The 17,942-nt window shown below is 44.2% G+C and overlaps 1 protein-coding gene across 1 annotated transcript in view; it reads left to right on the top strand.

The window, feature by feature from the left end:
• Window positions 1-2,909: 2,909 nt before the first annotated feature.
• Window positions 2,910-17,942, top strand: part of SEMA3E (semaphorin 3E) — a 131,108-nt gene continuing 116,075 nt past the window's right edge. Inside the window, exon 1 of the mRNA XM_033959336.1 lies at window positions 2,910-3,322. Coding sequence (XP_033815227.1) covers window positions 3,070-3,322 — 253 coding nt within the window. The 5' untranslated portion in view covers window positions 2,910-3,069. The remainder of the gene's footprint in view (window positions 3,323-17,942) is intronic.

Here is a 17,942-nt window from a genome sequence, read left to right as displayed (position 1 = left end):
ACGCTGTTTAAGGAGGGTTTTTTTTTTTTTTATAGCCAGTGAGGTACTTACCCTTTCTAGTCTTTCACCAAGATTTCATCTGTCTGAAGATGGGGTTCTGAGGCTTTTTTCCTCCTTATATTAAATTCAGTAGTTGCAGTTTTTCATTAAATGATTTTCAAAAAATTTTTTTTGAGGAAGCCACTGCTTGCCCTGGATCGGTAGCATGGAATGTTGCCACTCTTTGGGATTCTAGAATCTTGTTACTCTTTAGGATTCCGGAATCTTGCTATTCTTTGGGATTCTGTATGGAATGTTGCCACTCTTTGGGATTCTAGAATCTTGTTACTCTTTGGGATTCCGGAATCTTGCTATTCTTTGGGATTCTGTATGGAATGTTGCCACTCTTTGGGATTCTAGAATCTTGTTACTCTTTGGGATTCTGTATGGAATGTTGCCACTCTTTGGGATTCTAGAATCTTGTTACTCTTTGGGATTCTGTATGGAATGTTGCCACTCTTTGGGATTCTAGAATCTTGTTACTCTTTGGGATTCCAGAATCTTGCTATTCTGTATGGAATGTGGCTACTCTTTGGGTTTTGGCCAGGTACTGGCGACCTGGATTGGCTATAGTGAGAACGGGCTACTGGACTTCATGGACCATTGGTCTGACCCAATAACGCTATTCTTATGTTCTAACTTGCAACCTCATGGGTAGGTGATTGTGTATTATGATGATTCTGACGTTATTGCTTTGTTTTGGGTTTTTTTTAAAAAAATGTAATTTATTTATATTTTGCATATCCTACAATTCTATGCAGATTACAAATTATTCAGGTACTCAAGCATTTTCCCCTATCTGTCCCAGCAGGCTCACACTCTATCTAATGTACCTAGGGCACTGGGGGATTAAATGACCTGCCCAGGATCACAAGGAGCAATGTGGGATTTGAACCCACAACCCCAGGGTGCTGGGGCTGTAGCTCTAACCACTGCACCACACACTCCCCACTTTCAGTTTTGTATCCTTAAAGCAAAAATGTTATGAAAACACCACTGCCATCAAATCTGAGATTCTTTGAGAAAAATAGGTCAGATTTGAAACCTGCCATCTAGTAATCCTAAGGAACCTTGCCTACATATATCTTAAAGGCGACAGAAGAATATGTTTCTGCTTTTAAATCCTCTCTTATTTTCGCATTTTGGCTTCCTGGACTTTCCCTAACTTCTGTTTTGAACGTTGACCTGTCTCATTCTGGAGCTCCAACATCCAAGTTTCCAAGTTTCTTTAAAATTTGATATACCGCCTTATCAATAGTTTCAAGGTGGTTATACAATAAAATCAGGGGGAGGACTTGACAAAGTTAGACAAGTTCCTGCTGAACCGGAACGTACGCAGGTAGGGTTAGTCTCAGTTAGGGCGCTGGTCTTTGACATGAGGGCCGCCGCGTGAGTGGAATGCTGGACACGATGGACGATGTTGCTACTTAGGATTTTAAAGGGTTTGAGGCTTGTGCAGATGAGGATGGAGCTCAGGCATTGATGGAATGAGGCTTTATGACATCACAGTCTGAGCTCTAGAATGTTGCTACTTAGGATTTTAAAGTGTTTGAGGCTTGTGCAGATGAGGACGGAGCTTAGGCATTGGTGGAATGAGGCATTATGACATCACAATCTCAGTTCTAGAATGTTGCTACTTAGGATTTTAAAGGGTTTGAGGCTTGTGCAGATGAGGGCGGAGCTTGCAGGAATGGGGTAGAGGCAGAAAAAGAACTTGCTGGGATGAGACAGAACAATGAAGTCCTGCGGGAATGGGGAAAACTTTTTCCCCGTGTCATTGTCTAGATGTTTGTCAGAGTCCCTGGCCAAAAGCCACTGCGTGTGGGGAATGGAATATGAAAATGTAGAGAAAAGCCCCAGGTAGTTCTAGATGAAAGGCTTATATGCCCTAATCCAATATATGGCCCTCAAAAACTGTGCAAAATCAGGGTGTAATCGATTAATGAGCCCATTAGCAGTGATAATCAATTGTCAGCACCAAGTGCAATTAATTGACTGTACATTTTAAGTCCAGATCCAAAAAGGGGCACAGGCGGAATTGGGGAGAATTGCACCAGGTTTTCCTTTGGAGAAAAGATCCCGTGGTATACACGGTGCCCTTCTCTGACCACCTTTTCTAGAACAGCATTTAGGTTTCACTTATAGAGCTGATTCCATAGGGCCATCGCCCAACTGAGGCCATATAGCTGCTAACCACCTTGAAATAAATTGAGAAGGTGGTATATCAAATTTTTAAGAAACTTGAAACTGTAGACGAGACCTGGCTTGATTTGGGATTTTTTCAACATATGGCAGGGATGTTCCAATGACAAGGGGACAAATTTTCCCCATCCCCATCCTGGTCCTGTCCCTGCCCCTCCCCTGCTCTTTTCTCCACCCCCAACCCTCACCCCCTCTTGCCGCATCGGGTCCAGGAAGTGACATCAGAGAAAGAGCCGATGCTGGCACAAGCAGCAGGTTGGGGAACATGAGAGAGCTATGGGGGAAGGGAAGGGAAGGGGTGGGTGGGCACGCACACGTGGCAGCGGAGGGGGGCGAACCACCTTGCTATACCACTGCTCTTGGGAATGGGATGGGAATAGTGAGATGGGGCCAAATTTGTCTCCTTGTCATTCTCTAGTTCCAGGTTAGAGATTTTGGGACCGTCCTGAATTTCTGGCCATGCATTTTGAGACTTGGGCAGGATCTGGCGCTCTAAACCCCACGCTGCTTTGGGATGTAAGTTCAAAACCAGGACTGGGTAAAAAGTCTCTAGCCTGCAACCGGCTAATGTGGCATCTCTGCCTAGGGTAACTGTCAGACACTCCCCCCCCCCCCCCCACACACACTTTTAGCTGTGCTCTTTAAGCACTTCTTCCTTTGGAAGCTTGTCTGCCCCTGAATGATCCAAGGTTGACCGTGTCCCAAATCATAGAACTCAGCCCAAACCAGTGACCGATTTTGAGAAGGAGGGAAAGTGAAGACTTCTGAAAATCGTCCTGCCCAGAAACGTCCACCCCTCCTCTCCACTTTTGCAGGGGGAGGAATGGCATGTGGTGCTTTCAATTTGCAAAGGTGAAAGGGGAATTACCACTCGCTCTGGGCAAGTCAGAGCAAGGGCTGAGTGCCGGAGAAGAAGGGAGGGGTCCTGGAGACGGCACTAAGAAGAGGGGGATTGAGCTGTGGAGCTGCTTTGGAGCAAGCATGCTTTTCGCCTGGGCACTGTGGGGGCTGGCGCTGGACTTTTGCACTGGACCAGTTGCATCGGACCCTCAGCAGCCCAGGCTGCGCCTCTCTCACAAAGGTAAGTGGCATAAGACGCTTAGTACATCACGTTAAAGCGAGAGCGAGCAAATGCGCCGTATCTAGCGGGGCATGTGGGGCTGAAGTGATTCCGGTTTAGCTTGTGAGCCCTCTGGGGATAGAGAAATAGCACCGTACCTCAATGTAAAAGTCCGTTTTCGAGCCCTGCAGCGCTAATCCCCTCGTCTCTCTGCCCTATCAACCAGCTGGTTGGAAATGCAGGCTGATGAATTCCGGGGGCAAGCTTGGGATAAACTGAAGTAAAAAGCTCCCCATGCATGCATTTGGCTGAGGGACTCTTTAGAAAGTGTCGAGGCAAACCCCAATCACATTTGCACTGCAGTTGGTAAGGGAAGACAGCACTGAAGAGAGGCATGTCTCTGCAGCGGAATGTCTCCATTTGCAAAGGGAAGGCCACCTGGGAACCAGCCACCCAGCCAGCTGGATGAGCTGAAAGAAGTGACTGATGGCTTTATAGCGAGAGGCAGAGGTCGCCATAAAACAGAGCTGAGCCCCGCTGTCTGGCTGTGGTGAGTCTTATTCAGAGACTTCCTCCATGCCTGAATGCAATCATCAGTGGACATTTGGGTAAGGTAGGCATTTTCTATCCCCCCCCCCCCCCCCAAGGGCTCACAATCTAAGCTGACACCATTGTGTGTCTACACAAGGCTCCTCCTTTCATATCTTATCGTTTGCTGTCTTGTCCTTTCCACACCAGATATTTACGCTGGGCAGGGCCAGTCCCAGGGTATCGGATGCCCTAAGAGTGCCCCAGGGCTAGGCAATTCCATTCCTCGAGAGCCACAGGCAGGTCAGGTTTTCAGGATATCCACAATAAATATGCATGAGATAGATTTGCATTTCAAGAAGGCAGTGCATGCACATCCATCTCATACATATTCATTGCGGATGTCCTGAAAACCTGACTTGCCTGTGGCTCTCGAGGACCAGAATGGCCTACCCCTGGGGTTACCCTCCCCTATAGTCCTAGTCTTTGCCTTCCCTTCCCCTACCTCTCACCCCTGTGACCAGCATTTCCACCCCCAGCCCCTGTTCAGCATCTCTAACCCTTTCGCCACCTCCTGACCAGCCCCAATCTTAAGGAAAACGGAGCACAGCACTGCATAAGCCCAGACCCCCATTCAAGCACTGCTGGGCTCCACCCTCCTCAGAGACAGACTTCCTGCCAGAGGAGGGCGGGGCAGCGCTTACAGTGGGCCTGAGACAGCCTGGGAGTCGGTGCTACCCTCCAAATTCTGCCATGCTAGGCAAATGCCTCAGCTGCTTAGTGGCAGAGCTGGGCCTGATGTTATGGGAGCCAAGAGATAAAAAAAAAAGAAAAAAAAGAAGCTCTGTTTGTATTCTATGAAGCTTCTAGTCATAATATTCAGAGCAAAAAGTGACATAGTTTATATTCAAAAGCTTAAGGAATTAGGAATCTCCATTTGGGACCTCAGTTTTTGGCAGAAAATTGTCCTAACTGAAAACTGAAGCTCCAAAGCCAAGCATTTAACTCCCATTTCTTTCTTTACCTATGAGCTCATAGGTTCACCTCTTCCCCCCCCTCCTAAAAACACACACAGTGACTGAGAATTATGACCCGAGAGAGTTTATTTTAGACTGAATTGTATTCATGTAAAAGGGTTTTAGAAAATCACCCCAGCAAACAGTAAGCCCTGAGTACAGAGGGTGTGCTGCACTTCTCCAGCACCCGCATGGAGGCGTGACTGGGGTGGAGCTTGGGTGGACTGTGGGTGGAGTTAATGAAATATGCACCGATGCCTGCATCCATGACTCCAGTCCAGGTGCGCTTCTGCTGCTTTTCCCCTTGAGTTTTTACAAAGACACGTTAAGCACCGAAGGCTAAAATTAGGAGCCAATACGTGAAGGGCCAGAAAGATCTCTCTTTGCATCAGCACTTTTATGTGTTGACATTCGAAACACAGCAAATGACGACCAATAAGGACCCCCAGAGTCCATCCAGTCTGCCCCGTAGGAATGCATTCGTCTTCCTAAATGTTTCTTGAATTCACCTTCCTAATTTCTAGAAGATGCATTTTGCCCAACATGTCTCTCCCGTCTCTGAGCCATTTAGAAACTTCTGTCGTGCCAAATCTTTGTCATGGCCATGAACTGAGGTGAATAGAGGAGGAATTTAGGAAATCATTATTGTAGGTGTAGCTCACACCTTTGCAGTACACGAGGAATTTGCCTGCCGCTGGAGGGCATAAAACTATGGTAGAGATAAATTCTCTGACGTTCATAGAATTCCATCGAGCGGCGTAGCGAGGGTGAGAGATGCCTGGGGCGATGGTGTCCCTCCCCCACCCTCTTCTTTACCCCCCCCCCCTCCACACGCTCCCCTTTCCGCATACCTCTGTAATGTTTCTGGTGTGAGCAGCAACACCCAACTTGCAGTTGCACCAGGTCCAGGAAGTGACATCAGAGGAAGAGCCAACGCTGGCGTGACAGCAGGTTGGGGGATGTTGCTCATGCCAGGAACATTACAGAGGTATGGGGGAAGGGGCGTGCACACATGGCAATGGGAGGGCAGGGAAGGAGTGGGGATGGTGGAGAGGACAAATGCCTACACCAGGGCTGCCCAAGTCCGGTCCTCGAGATCTATTGGCAGGCCAGGTTTTCAGGATATCCACAACGAATATGCATGAGAGAGATTTGCCTGCACTGCCTTCGTGGTATGCAAATCTCTCTCATGCATATTCATTGTGGATATCCTGAAAACCTGGCCCGCCAGTAGATCTCGAGGACATCACTACACCCTCACCAAGATGGTGCCCAGGGCGGATGCCCTCCCTTTCTATGCCACTGAATCCATCCATCCATCCAAATATTGTCCTTGTACATAATCCAGGTCAGCTTTTTTTTTAGCATAAACCAGTTTCTAACTGGAATTTTCAAAGCCCGTCATCCACTTTATGGTCAACCAGCAGGAACTCAGATTTCTAAATAACCAGTTTGAGCAATGTTCTAAAATTCTGTGATGCCACTTTAAAATAATATCTATGTTCATTTACAACAGATTTTTTTAATTCATCTCTGCTTCATTTTGTAATCAATCCATTCATACAATATAACAACATGCGACTCTTTCTCGACTTGACTTGATTTTGACAAATAGCTGCTTCTGTTAGATATGAAGTTTTTAAGACCAAGTTAGTTTGTTTCGGCAATCCAGATTTTAAGGGTAAAAAATAGTATTGTCTACTGGCGAGATACTTGTAGTTGAGGAGAAATCTAGGATTTTCAGGAATATACTGGATTGTGGTTTGACCTTTTTACAAAACCATAATAGCGTTTTTTAGCTCAGGCCAGCACGCTAATTGCTCTGCTCTGCTCCCGACGCTTATAACTCCATGAGTGTCAGGAGCAGCGCAGAACATTCAGCGTGCCGGCCTGCGCTAAAAACTGCTATTGTGGTTTTGTAAAAGGGGGAGGGGTTAATGAATTAGGAACGTTTTTTTCAGTTCTGTCAACTATATGCAATACGTCCTGTCCTTTCTACTCATAGTTTTCCAACAATAGTTAGGGCAATTATTTTACCCCAGATGGGTTATCGTCATTCACTGAAGTTGCAATTGCTTCAGAACGCAGGGGTTTGTCTGATTTTCAAAACTAAGAAATGTGATCGGGCGACTCCATTTTTAAATCAACTGCATTGGTTGACGGTTGAGACGAGAATAAATTTGAAAGTGGTTACATTGATATATAAAATGTTATAAATATTTATCCTTTCCAGTAAGTAGGATTGCGTTTCGTTTCCCGCATTCTTTGAAGCTCAGTTATTCAACAAGTAAATATGTTTGTCTGCATTTTTTGATGAGCAAATCTTTTGAATATGTAGGAACCAAACGTGGAATGATCTTCCTACTGAATTATGGAGAGTTTCTTCATATTATATCTCTCAAAAATCATAACAAATTCATTATTTTAATTGATTTATTGTAAATTTGACGATAACTTTGATGCATTATTTTTAAATATTGTTATCCGCCTAGGCAGGGTCTAAATGTTATATAGCACAGAATTGAATGTACATAAGTATATCATAGGAGCAGATACTCTCCAGCTTGTTTTTCTCATAAAGAGTTCCAAGCTAAACCACATTCAATTTTTTGACTCTTGCTGAAATTGTCTACATGAAAAATGACACATACGATATCTCACCCTACTTTCAAAGTGGCAAACCATCTGTTATAGATTGCACATTTTTATTCCATCGGAGTGCTTGAACTTTATAAATCAAGGATCAATATTATTAATGGGATTTATGACACAGAAGACAACCCATCTCTTAAATGATTTCCAGAAGTTGTAAGTTAATAAATATTGTAAAACAGCCTAGTGGGAGAATTAATGCTCTCATTAAATCTGGGGGTTCTGCTTTTCATCAGTTGGACAACCAGGACGAAGCTGCTTAGTCCTAAAAATTAGTCCTACAAGACAAATTCAGGCTGCATCACCGGCCACGATGCTAAAAGCTCCGACGCTCATAGGAATTCTATGAGCAAAGTTCGAACTGGAGCCTCTGCCTCAGTTCTGGTCACCTTGCCCCCCTTTCCCATATCCCTGCCCCTGATTAGTCCCCTCAGCCCTTTTGTCACCACAGCCCCCCTAGAAGGAGGGGCGCTTGTCCTTTTCCGCAGCATCTGATGATCAAAATCCCTAACACAGATCTCATAAAGTGCCAGATATGTCTTTGGTGACTTTAGTTAGCAGAAGCACAAACTGACCCAAAGAACGCAATAATATTTTCAAGACTGATTTTTAAATCTTCAATTTAATACGCACTTTCAAAGCTATGAAGCAATTTTGATCATTAATGTCTCACTGACTTTGGTTTCATATTGGTAAAGACAACAAAGTCGTGTATGAAGAAGAAATTAAGATCTTCATGGCTGCGTTTCCTTCTGAGATACTTCTAGAACATACAAGGGAGCCGCCTCCATCGAGGGCTAGACACTTAGGGCTCCTTTTACCAGGGTGTGCTAGCGGTTTTATTGCACGGGCTAGCCGAAAATCTACCGCCTACTCCAAAAGAGGCGGTAGCGGCTAGCACGGCTCTGTAAAAGGAGCCCTTAGTCCTGTGATTTTCCATGTTTTTCCTGCAACTTAGTTAAGCCTTTAATTGGCTGCTTTACGTAACTTAATGTTCCATGAAAAAGTAGCTTTAGTACATGGGTTTTCCCACACAGCACACCGACTTTTAGCCTCAGTGTATTAAAAGTCCCCTTAAAATTTGCCAGTTTTGTAGGCTGTTTGGGCCTGATTCTGTATAGGATGCCGGTCTAAGCGGCGGCTGAGAATCACACACTGGCATCCTATACAGAATCGCGCCTAACCTGCCCGATTCTGTAACCAGCGCCCATATCACAGGCGCCGGTTAGAGAATCGCATTGCCACTGAGCTGATCGCGACAAGGGAATCCACCTGCTGCGATCAGCTCAGCCCACCCCTGAAACAATCCAAGGCAGGAGGGATGCCCAACTAATTATGATCTGTATCCATGTTATCCACAGCTCTAAATGCCCCAGGGGAGAGTAAGAAAAATCTGTCATTATGCAAAGGCAACATCTTGCAAGGCGGTTCCTGTAAAAGCCGCACTAACGTGTGGAGATGGGGGGGGGGGAAAAATTCTCTAGTTTATTGGAAATAAAGGTGCTGACTGAATGACAGACCTAAAGAGCTGGAGAACTGCCTGTCCCAAAATGTCAGAAGGAAGGTCTAAGGCAGTGGCCAGTAGTGTTTGCTCACCAGCTTTCTGCGAGCCTCGTAAAATCCTGCAAGTCCTACCAGCACATGGAGATTTAAAGTCGCTGCACCTAGTGTATAAATAAACCCGCATAACTCCAGAGAATATTATTCAATCAGTCTCAAGATAAGAGAAAAACGTGAAAAGTAACTGCTCTGACATTTTGTTTAAATTGTCCTTATCTATGCAGCGTAGAAGTTTCTCTCCTGCCCACAAAAGCAAATGTTTCATTTGGAGCTGAAGAGTTTGCAGGGATCTTAATTTGACCCAGTGAAGTGTGAAAAGAGCTGCCTTCGAGTGTAAGAGATACAGCGACTATTGGAATTCATTTCTGCTGCGTTCAGAGAATAGTTAACACATTCTCATTTCACATGTTGCCAGCTACTAGTGACCTGAATTAGCCACCGTGATGATGGGCTACTGGGCTAGAAGATGACCCCGTAAGGCTGTTCTAATTTTCATATGGTTGATGCATGCAATTTGCAGCTTTATACAAACTCAACTGTCGACAGAGGGATTTGGGGTCTTAGAAATCTTGAAATAGTGTTGCTTGTGATTAAAATATATTAATAGAAGCTGTGATAGAGGCATAAATGCCTGTGGGATTCATCTCTTGACTGCTAGAGGTGAGGGAGTGCGATCCTGCTTCAGGGTTCAATTCCGTAACCTGTTTCACTTTAGAGAACATTGAGTCCCATCCTGGTCCCCACAACACACCCAGCCAGTCAGGTTTTCAAGACAGCCACAATGAATATTCAAGAGATACATTTGCATGCATTGCCTTCAATGTATGCAAATTGATCTCGTACATATTCATTGTGGATATCTTGAAAACCATTGGTGCAGTGGTTTGAGCTACAGCCTCAGCACCCTGAGGTTGTGGGTTCAAATCCTGCACTGCTCCTTGTGACCCTGGGCAAGTCACTTAAGCCCCATTGTCCCAGGTACGTTAGATAGAGTGGGAGCCTGCCGGGAAAGTTAGGGAAGATGCTTGAGTACCTGAATAATTTGTAATCTGCATAGAATTGTAGGATACCCGTAATATAAATTATTTTTTTTTTAATTTGCATAGTAGTGAGGACTGAGATTCAGATGTCACTTAAACTTGGCAGTCAGATGAAACGATACCAGGACTTCATCACATAGACGAAGATAATTGAGCTGTTGGGTTTTTTATCTCCAGAATTTCAATGCTGTGTCACGTCTGGACTCCAGCATTCAATTATGGTGAACCGCTGTGCTTCATGTGGTCTTGCTGTGTTTCTACAGTTATCTTAGCTGGTTAAGGGATGTGTAAGAGGGTTTAACGTGCCAACTCCACCTCAGGAACGCCCATGAAATAGTCAGTTCTGGATTAGGCATCAACTGGTAGGGGGAATGAGAGAGCACTCTTTAAAGTTAAAAGGGGGTAGATTCCGTACGAATGTAAGGAAGTTCTTCTTCACCCAGAGGGTGGTGGAAAACTGGAACGCTCTTCCGGAGGCTGTTATAGGGGAAAACACCCTCCAGGGATTCAAGACAAAGTTAGACAAGTTCCTGCTGAACCAGAACATATGCAGGTGAGGCTCATCTTTGATCTAAGGGCCGCTGCGGGACCGGACCGCTGGGCATAATGGACCACTGGTCTGACCCAGCAGCAGCAATTCTTGTGTTCTTATGGGCAGTTATGCCCAGTTAGCCCCAGATAAGTGATCTAAAATGACTAGAAGGTATTTACGTCTGTTTAAATTGCTTTGAATATCGACTCCACGTAGTTTCAAAGAAAAACAAACCAACCCTGGTAATTATGCACCTTCCAGGAGAGCAGTCAAAGGTTCATGTGCTTCCTCACAGTACACATGCTTTTCCCTTCACTAAACGGGGCGTGTTTGGGTGCAGCAGGAAGTACAGAAAGCAATGCACGCTTAGATTTGTTCTAGAAATTCCAATGCGCAATCCCTGCGTTTTAGCTCTTTCTGAGCCTGCCATCCCTTTCGGGCCACATATAAAAAAGAGAGATACCACACAAGCCTTCTGGAGACTTTGGAAAAGCATGCCCCAAGGATGTGAATTTATATAAAGGATTTTTCACATTTAAGGGGGCTTTTATGAAATTACCCAGTTGATTGATTTATACATATAGAACCCCTTTTATCAAACTGCGGTAGTGTTTTAGCACTGGCTGGCGAGACAAACGGTGTGAGGCCAGTGCTAAAATGTTCTACACAGCTTGATAAACAGGGGCCTTATTTATTTATTGGAATTTGCAAGTACAGTCAAACTTTGGTGTACGAGTGCCGCGGTTTGCGAGTGTTTTGCAAGACAAGCAAAACATTTTCGCAAATCGTGACTTGCAAACCGAGCATTGACTTGATTTGCGAGTCCCCCCGCCAGCAAAGCCGCCCCCTCCTCCTCCTGTGAACCGACATCGCCTCCCCTCGTGAACGCTCATACCCCCGCGTAAACCGACATCCCCTGCCCACCCAAACTGAAGTCTTACCCCCAATGTGGCATCGGCACGCAGCACTAACCCACAGGAGGTGCCGGTGCCTGAAGATCCTGCCTCTTCCCGGACTGGGCCTTGAGCATCTCGGAGAGCCAGAAGGCCTTGAGCATGTGCAGATGCTCAAGGCCCAGTTCGGCAAGCAGCACGATCTTCGGGCACCAGCATCTCCTGTGGGTTAGTGCTGGTGCCACATTGGGGGTAAGCCTTCAGTTTGGGTGGGCAGGGGATGCCGGTTCGCCGGGGGGGGAGGGGGGGAAGGCGGCGTTTGTGGGCAGGGGGGCAATGCCGGTTCATGGGGGGGGGGATGTGGAAGCGCACCAGTAGCCTCGGGGGGAGGTCTTTTGGGGATGTGGTGGGGTGGAGCAGTGCTGGGGGAGGGAGAGGTGGAACCAATCAAGCGAGTTTCCCTTACTTCCTATGGGGAAACTCGCTTTGATACACGAGTAATTTGGTTTACGAGCATGCTTCTGGAACAAATTATGCTTGTAAACCAAGATTCCACTGCCTTTATTAACAGATTAAGCAAAGGCAGTGCACAGCATATCCATGGCTACGATCTAGCTTCGATTTCTGCTGCTCTACCCTAGGCCTTTGTGTCTCTGCAAGACAGATTAAAAACAGGCACCTTCTTGCCCTGCTATAAACGCCTGCAAGCTTCATCTCGTGAGGAAAGACTAAGGTAGTGACCATTTTCTGGGAAGGGACTTCAGGTCTTTAGTGGGTTTTCAAGAAGCAGCTCAGGATCTATTTTCTTCCCTGTAGTGCTGCAGTTCTCAGATGACAGAACAAGTCGAAATTTAACACTACAACATATGGAATATAAATCCAATCAGTCACGCAATAGCTCTGAGTCAGTTTGTTTTCTCCAGTGGACTGTGTCTAGGGAAGTGTAAACTCTGGTTTAGCGGATGGCCACTCGGAACCTTTATGCTTTGTGTCATTCCCCCTGTCGTTTATGGGGATTTGGGATTTCTCTGGTTTTCTTTGGCTATTCAGTCCTTGGTGCACTGCATGTGGATGGGTGTGCATTCACAAGCGTGAGCCGCCGCTGCTCATAGGAATTGAGGCTGGTCTTTTGGCTCTACCCTTCTTCCCTTTTGCTGGGTCAGGGGAGACTTTTTGCTTCTGCTCATTTACAGTCTTCCCCATTTGGGGTTTTTGTCTTGTTCATAGGAATTTAATGCCATAACTAAATATCAACCCCTTAAAAATGATGGGCCTGGTGTTCTAAAATTGCTTGGTCAGAAATAACCACTAATATCCAGTGATACTTAGGGCTCCTTTTACTAAGATGCATTAGGGCATTAACACGCGGAATAGCGTGTACTGAATTGCCGTGGGCGCTAGACCTTAATGCCAGCATCGAGCTGGCGTTAGTTCTAGCCGCGTAGCATGCAGTAATATCCTGCATGCCCTAAAATCGCTAGTGCACCTTAGTAAAAGGAGCCCTTAATTGCTGTTAGAGCCAACTATGCCCCAGGTGGCTGCAATTGGTCACTTAAGTTCTGATTCTCAGCCCTTAAGCAGCCATATTTGCCTCATAAAAGGGACTGCATAAGAGTCTGTAAACCATGGCTGCTTCAGTAATGAATATCAACTTAAGTGTCTATATCTTAACCGGCTTAAAAATAACCAGACATTCAAAGCCAAAGTTTGCCTATGTCCCAGCTTTGAATATCCAAGAATAATGCCATCAAAAGTGACAGTTGAATATTGACCCCCTCCTGACTCCCTGTTTCTTAACTCCCATTCCCACCTGTGCCCTTGAGATGTCATTGGAACGCTTTTATGTTTCAAGTATTATGACTTATATATTCTGATATTGTCATCGGACTTGAGGAAGAAGGTTACAGCTTCCAAATGTTAATGAAAGAATGTAATAAAAAAGATATTGACTTGATTTCCATTTGAAGTTTTCTTTTATTGAACACTTGTGAAGAAATTTGAGTACTTGGCGTGATTCAAAGCACAGATCTCAAAAGTAGTGAGGTCTGCTTACTTCACCATGCGGAAATTGTCCTAGTACTATACCAGATAGATTACTGTAATGGTATCTGTCTAGGTTTACCTCAAGTACGTGTTAAAGCGTTACAAATGATAGAAAACTCAGCTGCCCGGCAACTGGCTGGAGTATCTCGATACAAATGTATTACACCTATTTTTTAAAGATTGCATTGGTTGCCAATATTGTTTCGGATCCAATTCAAAGTTTTGAAACTTGTCCAACAAGGTGTTTCTGACATCATGCCAAATATTTGCCAAAATGCCTAACACTATATACTCCGCCAAGGACGCTGAGGTCAAAGAACCATTGGTTGTTAGAAACAACAAAGGGGAATATTTTACCAAAAATTCATGTTTCTCTATAGCTGGCCCATTGATGTGGAATGCATTGTCTAGTACCTTACGCTTTTGTCGAAATCTATTGCAATTGAGAAAGTTGCTTAAGACCCATTTTTTCTAAGCTAATATCCTGCTTTTTAAGTTAATACTCTTTTTTGAATATCATCTTTTCTTGTAGGTTGTTATTGAAGTAATGTAGTAGATGAGTGGTTGAGATGTAATTTATAAGCTGAGATGGTATCATCTTATGATTTTTGCTGACGAGTAGGATTTATAAGATGTTTAAACCCTGAAATGTGTATGTGATACTGTGAGCCATCTTGGATAAAGGCGGATTAAAAATGTCTTAAATAAATTTCTATTTATTAACCAATATTTAGAGACGCTGACCTCATGATTCCTTCATGCTGTACAAAGGCTGACCAGGCCCATCCTTCTTGCATATTAGCTTTGCACATCTCTTGGATTTCATAGATTTCAGCTCTTTGGATCGATCATTAGCCTTAACCATATTCTTGGAAATAAAAACAAGTTTCAATAAACAAACCTGGTTTTACTGCAAAGAACGTTGCTCTCACCATGAACTTAAAGCTATTGTCTTGGAATGATTTTACTTTCACACACCCTGCTTAATTGGCAATTTTAATTTTTGCGAGTCTGCTGGGATTCAAAGTGTTGGCAAGAATTTAACAAATTACATCACACAAAGCGTATGTGATCCAGCAAGACACCCAAAAGTACTGTTTGATGGGGATTCCGCTGGGAAAGAATGAGTTAGAGTTTGGCAAAGCAGAAAGCCAGAGTCAGGGAAATTCTAATTTCTCTGGTTTACTTTTTAACAATGGCAACATTCAAAGGCCTCCTGCTGTGTAATGGTGTCCTGGAAAGCAGGGGAAGTAGGTTCAAGTCTTACTGCGGCATCTGGTGACTCAGCAATTCATTTAACCCTCCATTGTGGCAGGTACAAAAGAAGGAGCTGTAACCACAGAAATGCAGTATGTGAAGTCACATCTCCATTCCCTTTCATAGTGCTTAGTGCAGCGGGATTGCCTCATTTGGCCATTACCCTATCTTACTCAAGTGCAGTCTATGCATACTTTTGTAGCTACAGACTTTGGCTAACCTACATTTTCTAAGGAAAACTCCGCAGGGAGTTTCCCTTTGATAATTAGGAGCCTTTTTTGCTAAAATGAAAATATTTTTGCATTATATATAACATCAAAATTATCATGCAGTAAGTTCAAAGTTGTGTATTAAATGCAGGGGTGTGTCCTGGGGTATCATGTGACATGGTAGGCCAATAGCGTGGGGCCATGTTACCAACAGCTGGCTCCTGATCCCCTCCAGCTTCCAAATCTTCACCCCCCTCAATGAAATACCCCTCTTCCTAAAGCCCCCACCAAGTCAAGACACCCTTCCAAAGCTCCTCCTAAGGGAAGCCCTCTCTGAAAGGCTCCCAAGTCAATTCATCCCTCTCAAAGCCTCCCCAGTGAAGCTCCACTCCAGAAGCCTTCCCAATCAAAAAAAAGCCTCTTCAGTTGTCCCCCCCTACCCCGGCCTACCTGACATAATCCCTAGTTTTTAGTGTGGTCAGGATAGGAATGATTCCCAATTGCTCTCACCCCTTGCTAGTTCTGGGTTCAAAATGTGCCGGTGACCCCTAGCTGTAGTTTTATGCTACTACCTCACTAGAGGGTCATTATTGCAGCCATATTAATTTTTATTCTACCACTCAATTGGAAGGAATTCTTCTAATGTGTAACTCCATTTAACACCCCAAGGACACACAGTGGGACCTGTTCATTAACAGCATTTGGGTGCCCAAATTCTAAAACATAAAACTAGTATAAGCCAGTATTAGCACGCAACGTTTATGTGTCACAGTTACACCAGCCTTAAACCAAGCGTAATTGTGGGCCAGTAAATGTGATGGAGGCATGAGTGACTCCCATGGTTTTCTAAGCTATAAGTGTGAATGGGTACCCCAACCAATTCCAGTCCATGTTCTGCCTGTGTATAATGCATTTACACTAAAGTGCAGTAGAATCTGGATTTAACACATTGTAGCATGGGATTTTCCCAAACGCTAAGCTCAGATTTTATGTGGAACTGTTTGAGGGATTCCTGGGGATAGAGAGGTATCGACTTTGATTTTTTATACCAATTCATTCCAACAGAAGGGCTTGACTCGGTTAACAAAATATTAATAAATTTATACAAGAGATTAGAACAGGAACTATATCTTTAAGGCCTGAGTTTTATCTTTTATGACTGATTATTTGAAAATGAAGGATCATAAGTAAATTTCTGAAATAAATATGTCTTCAGTACTTTACGAAAAGTGGGTAGATGAGAGGGAACTCGAATTATAGAAGGAAGGTCATTCCAAACTTTTACGAATAAAAAAGGAAATGATCGGCAAACATTGGCCATAGTTTTTGTTCCTTTAACAGTGGGAAAGCCAAGTTTCTATTTCTGAGAACTCCTAGAATTAGAGATTTCTTGTGAACCAAAGGAGAAAAAATACCAGATAGGATTTGGAAAATTACAGTTGGATCTGCCAGTAAACAGGAAGCCAGAGAAGGGATCTCAGTAAAGGTGTGACATGGTCATATTTATGTTTACCGTATATCAGTTTAGCTGCCGTATTCTGGATAAGTTGTAACCTCCTCAAATTACATTTACTTAAACAAGCATAAAGCGAGTTGCCATCGTCCAACGGAGATAAAATAATGGCCTGAACCAAAACTGCAAAATGTTGCTGAAAAAACAGATGATGTCTTTCAACTGAAAAAGCATTTTTTAGTAACATGATTCATTTGATTAGATCAGGAGAGTAAAGAATCCAGAATAAAATCCAGAATTCTAGATGAAAAATCAATTTTCAGTGAGTCACCAGAGGCTAACAAAATGGAGCTGGGCAACTGCTCAATTTGGGGCCCAAACCATAAGTATTATATAAATGTTGCCTCTTTTGTTATGTAAATTCAGAGCATCAGAGCTTAGTAAGGGGAGAACGAAGGGTGGGGTTCCCCCCCGGGCGCCATCATGCTAGGGGCGCTGGCACCCGTCCTCTTCTCTGCCTCCCCTTCTCCTCCCCTTCCCCCATGGACCTGCGTCTAGGAAGTGTCATCAGAGGAAGAGCCGACACTAGTGTGAACAGCAGCTTGGGGTTGCTGCTCATGCCCTGAATCTTAAAGAGGTATGGGGGAAGGGAAGGGGCATGCAGCAGGAGGGGGGAGGGGGGGCGCCACCCCCTCAGAAGCCTCTAACCCTTGCTATGCCACTGCTCAGGTTTTTTTTAGAAGGTTATTTTTGTGCAAAGTCCCATTAGAATTGATTATAATTCTCTCCACTGAAAATGGGCAGGAGAGAGAGAGCTTTCCGGAGCTGTTTCCTGCCGACGTGTCTACGAACAATCTACAAGCAGGAGCCTTCCTGGGTGACTCACAGCAATTAACATCTTGATCAGCCTGACAACGTCAACGGGGCAATTCAATCCCATTGTGCTTTCATAACTGCTTCAAATCACACCTTCTTCCTAAATCCATTTTGGTACCTGTCCAAAAAGATGAACATTTTATCATTTGTTTGCAGAACCACCAGTGCTAATATCTAAGATCTAGTTTGATTACAAAGAACAGGCAAGGCAAAATCAGAAAATGTGACTAATAAAATGTATTCAAAATTCTTGATGTGCCAGCTTTAAAAATTTCAATGGCTTACAATTTTAAAGATAAAGATGGCTCCCTTTTATGTTATATCTGGCTTATTTGATTTTCAGGGTTGTTAAGTATATTTTTGAAACTGTTTCATGGTAGTCCTGGTATTAGATGCCCTGAAAGAGTTTGTGGAAAAGAAGGACTGGTTAAACGTTGGTACGGGTTTACAAAGGGGCATAGGGTTGAGACATTGAGAATATCAACTTTGGTGAGGGTTGGACATGGGGAGAACATTTTGTATGATGTCGTTCGATGCTGGATATGAGAATTCTGTTAGATTAGTTGTGGATAGGTGGTGTGG

Source organism: Geotrypetes seraphini, chromosome 9, assembly GCF_902459505.1.
Source record: "Geotrypetes seraphini chromosome 9, aGeoSer1.1, whole genome shotgun sequence".
Lineage (NCBI taxonomy): Eukaryota > Metazoa > Chordata > Amphibia > Gymnophiona > Dermophiidae > Geotrypetes > Geotrypetes seraphini.
The sequence above is the reverse complement of the archived record's forward strand: the minus strand, read 5'-3'. Positions and strand labels throughout refer to the sequence as shown.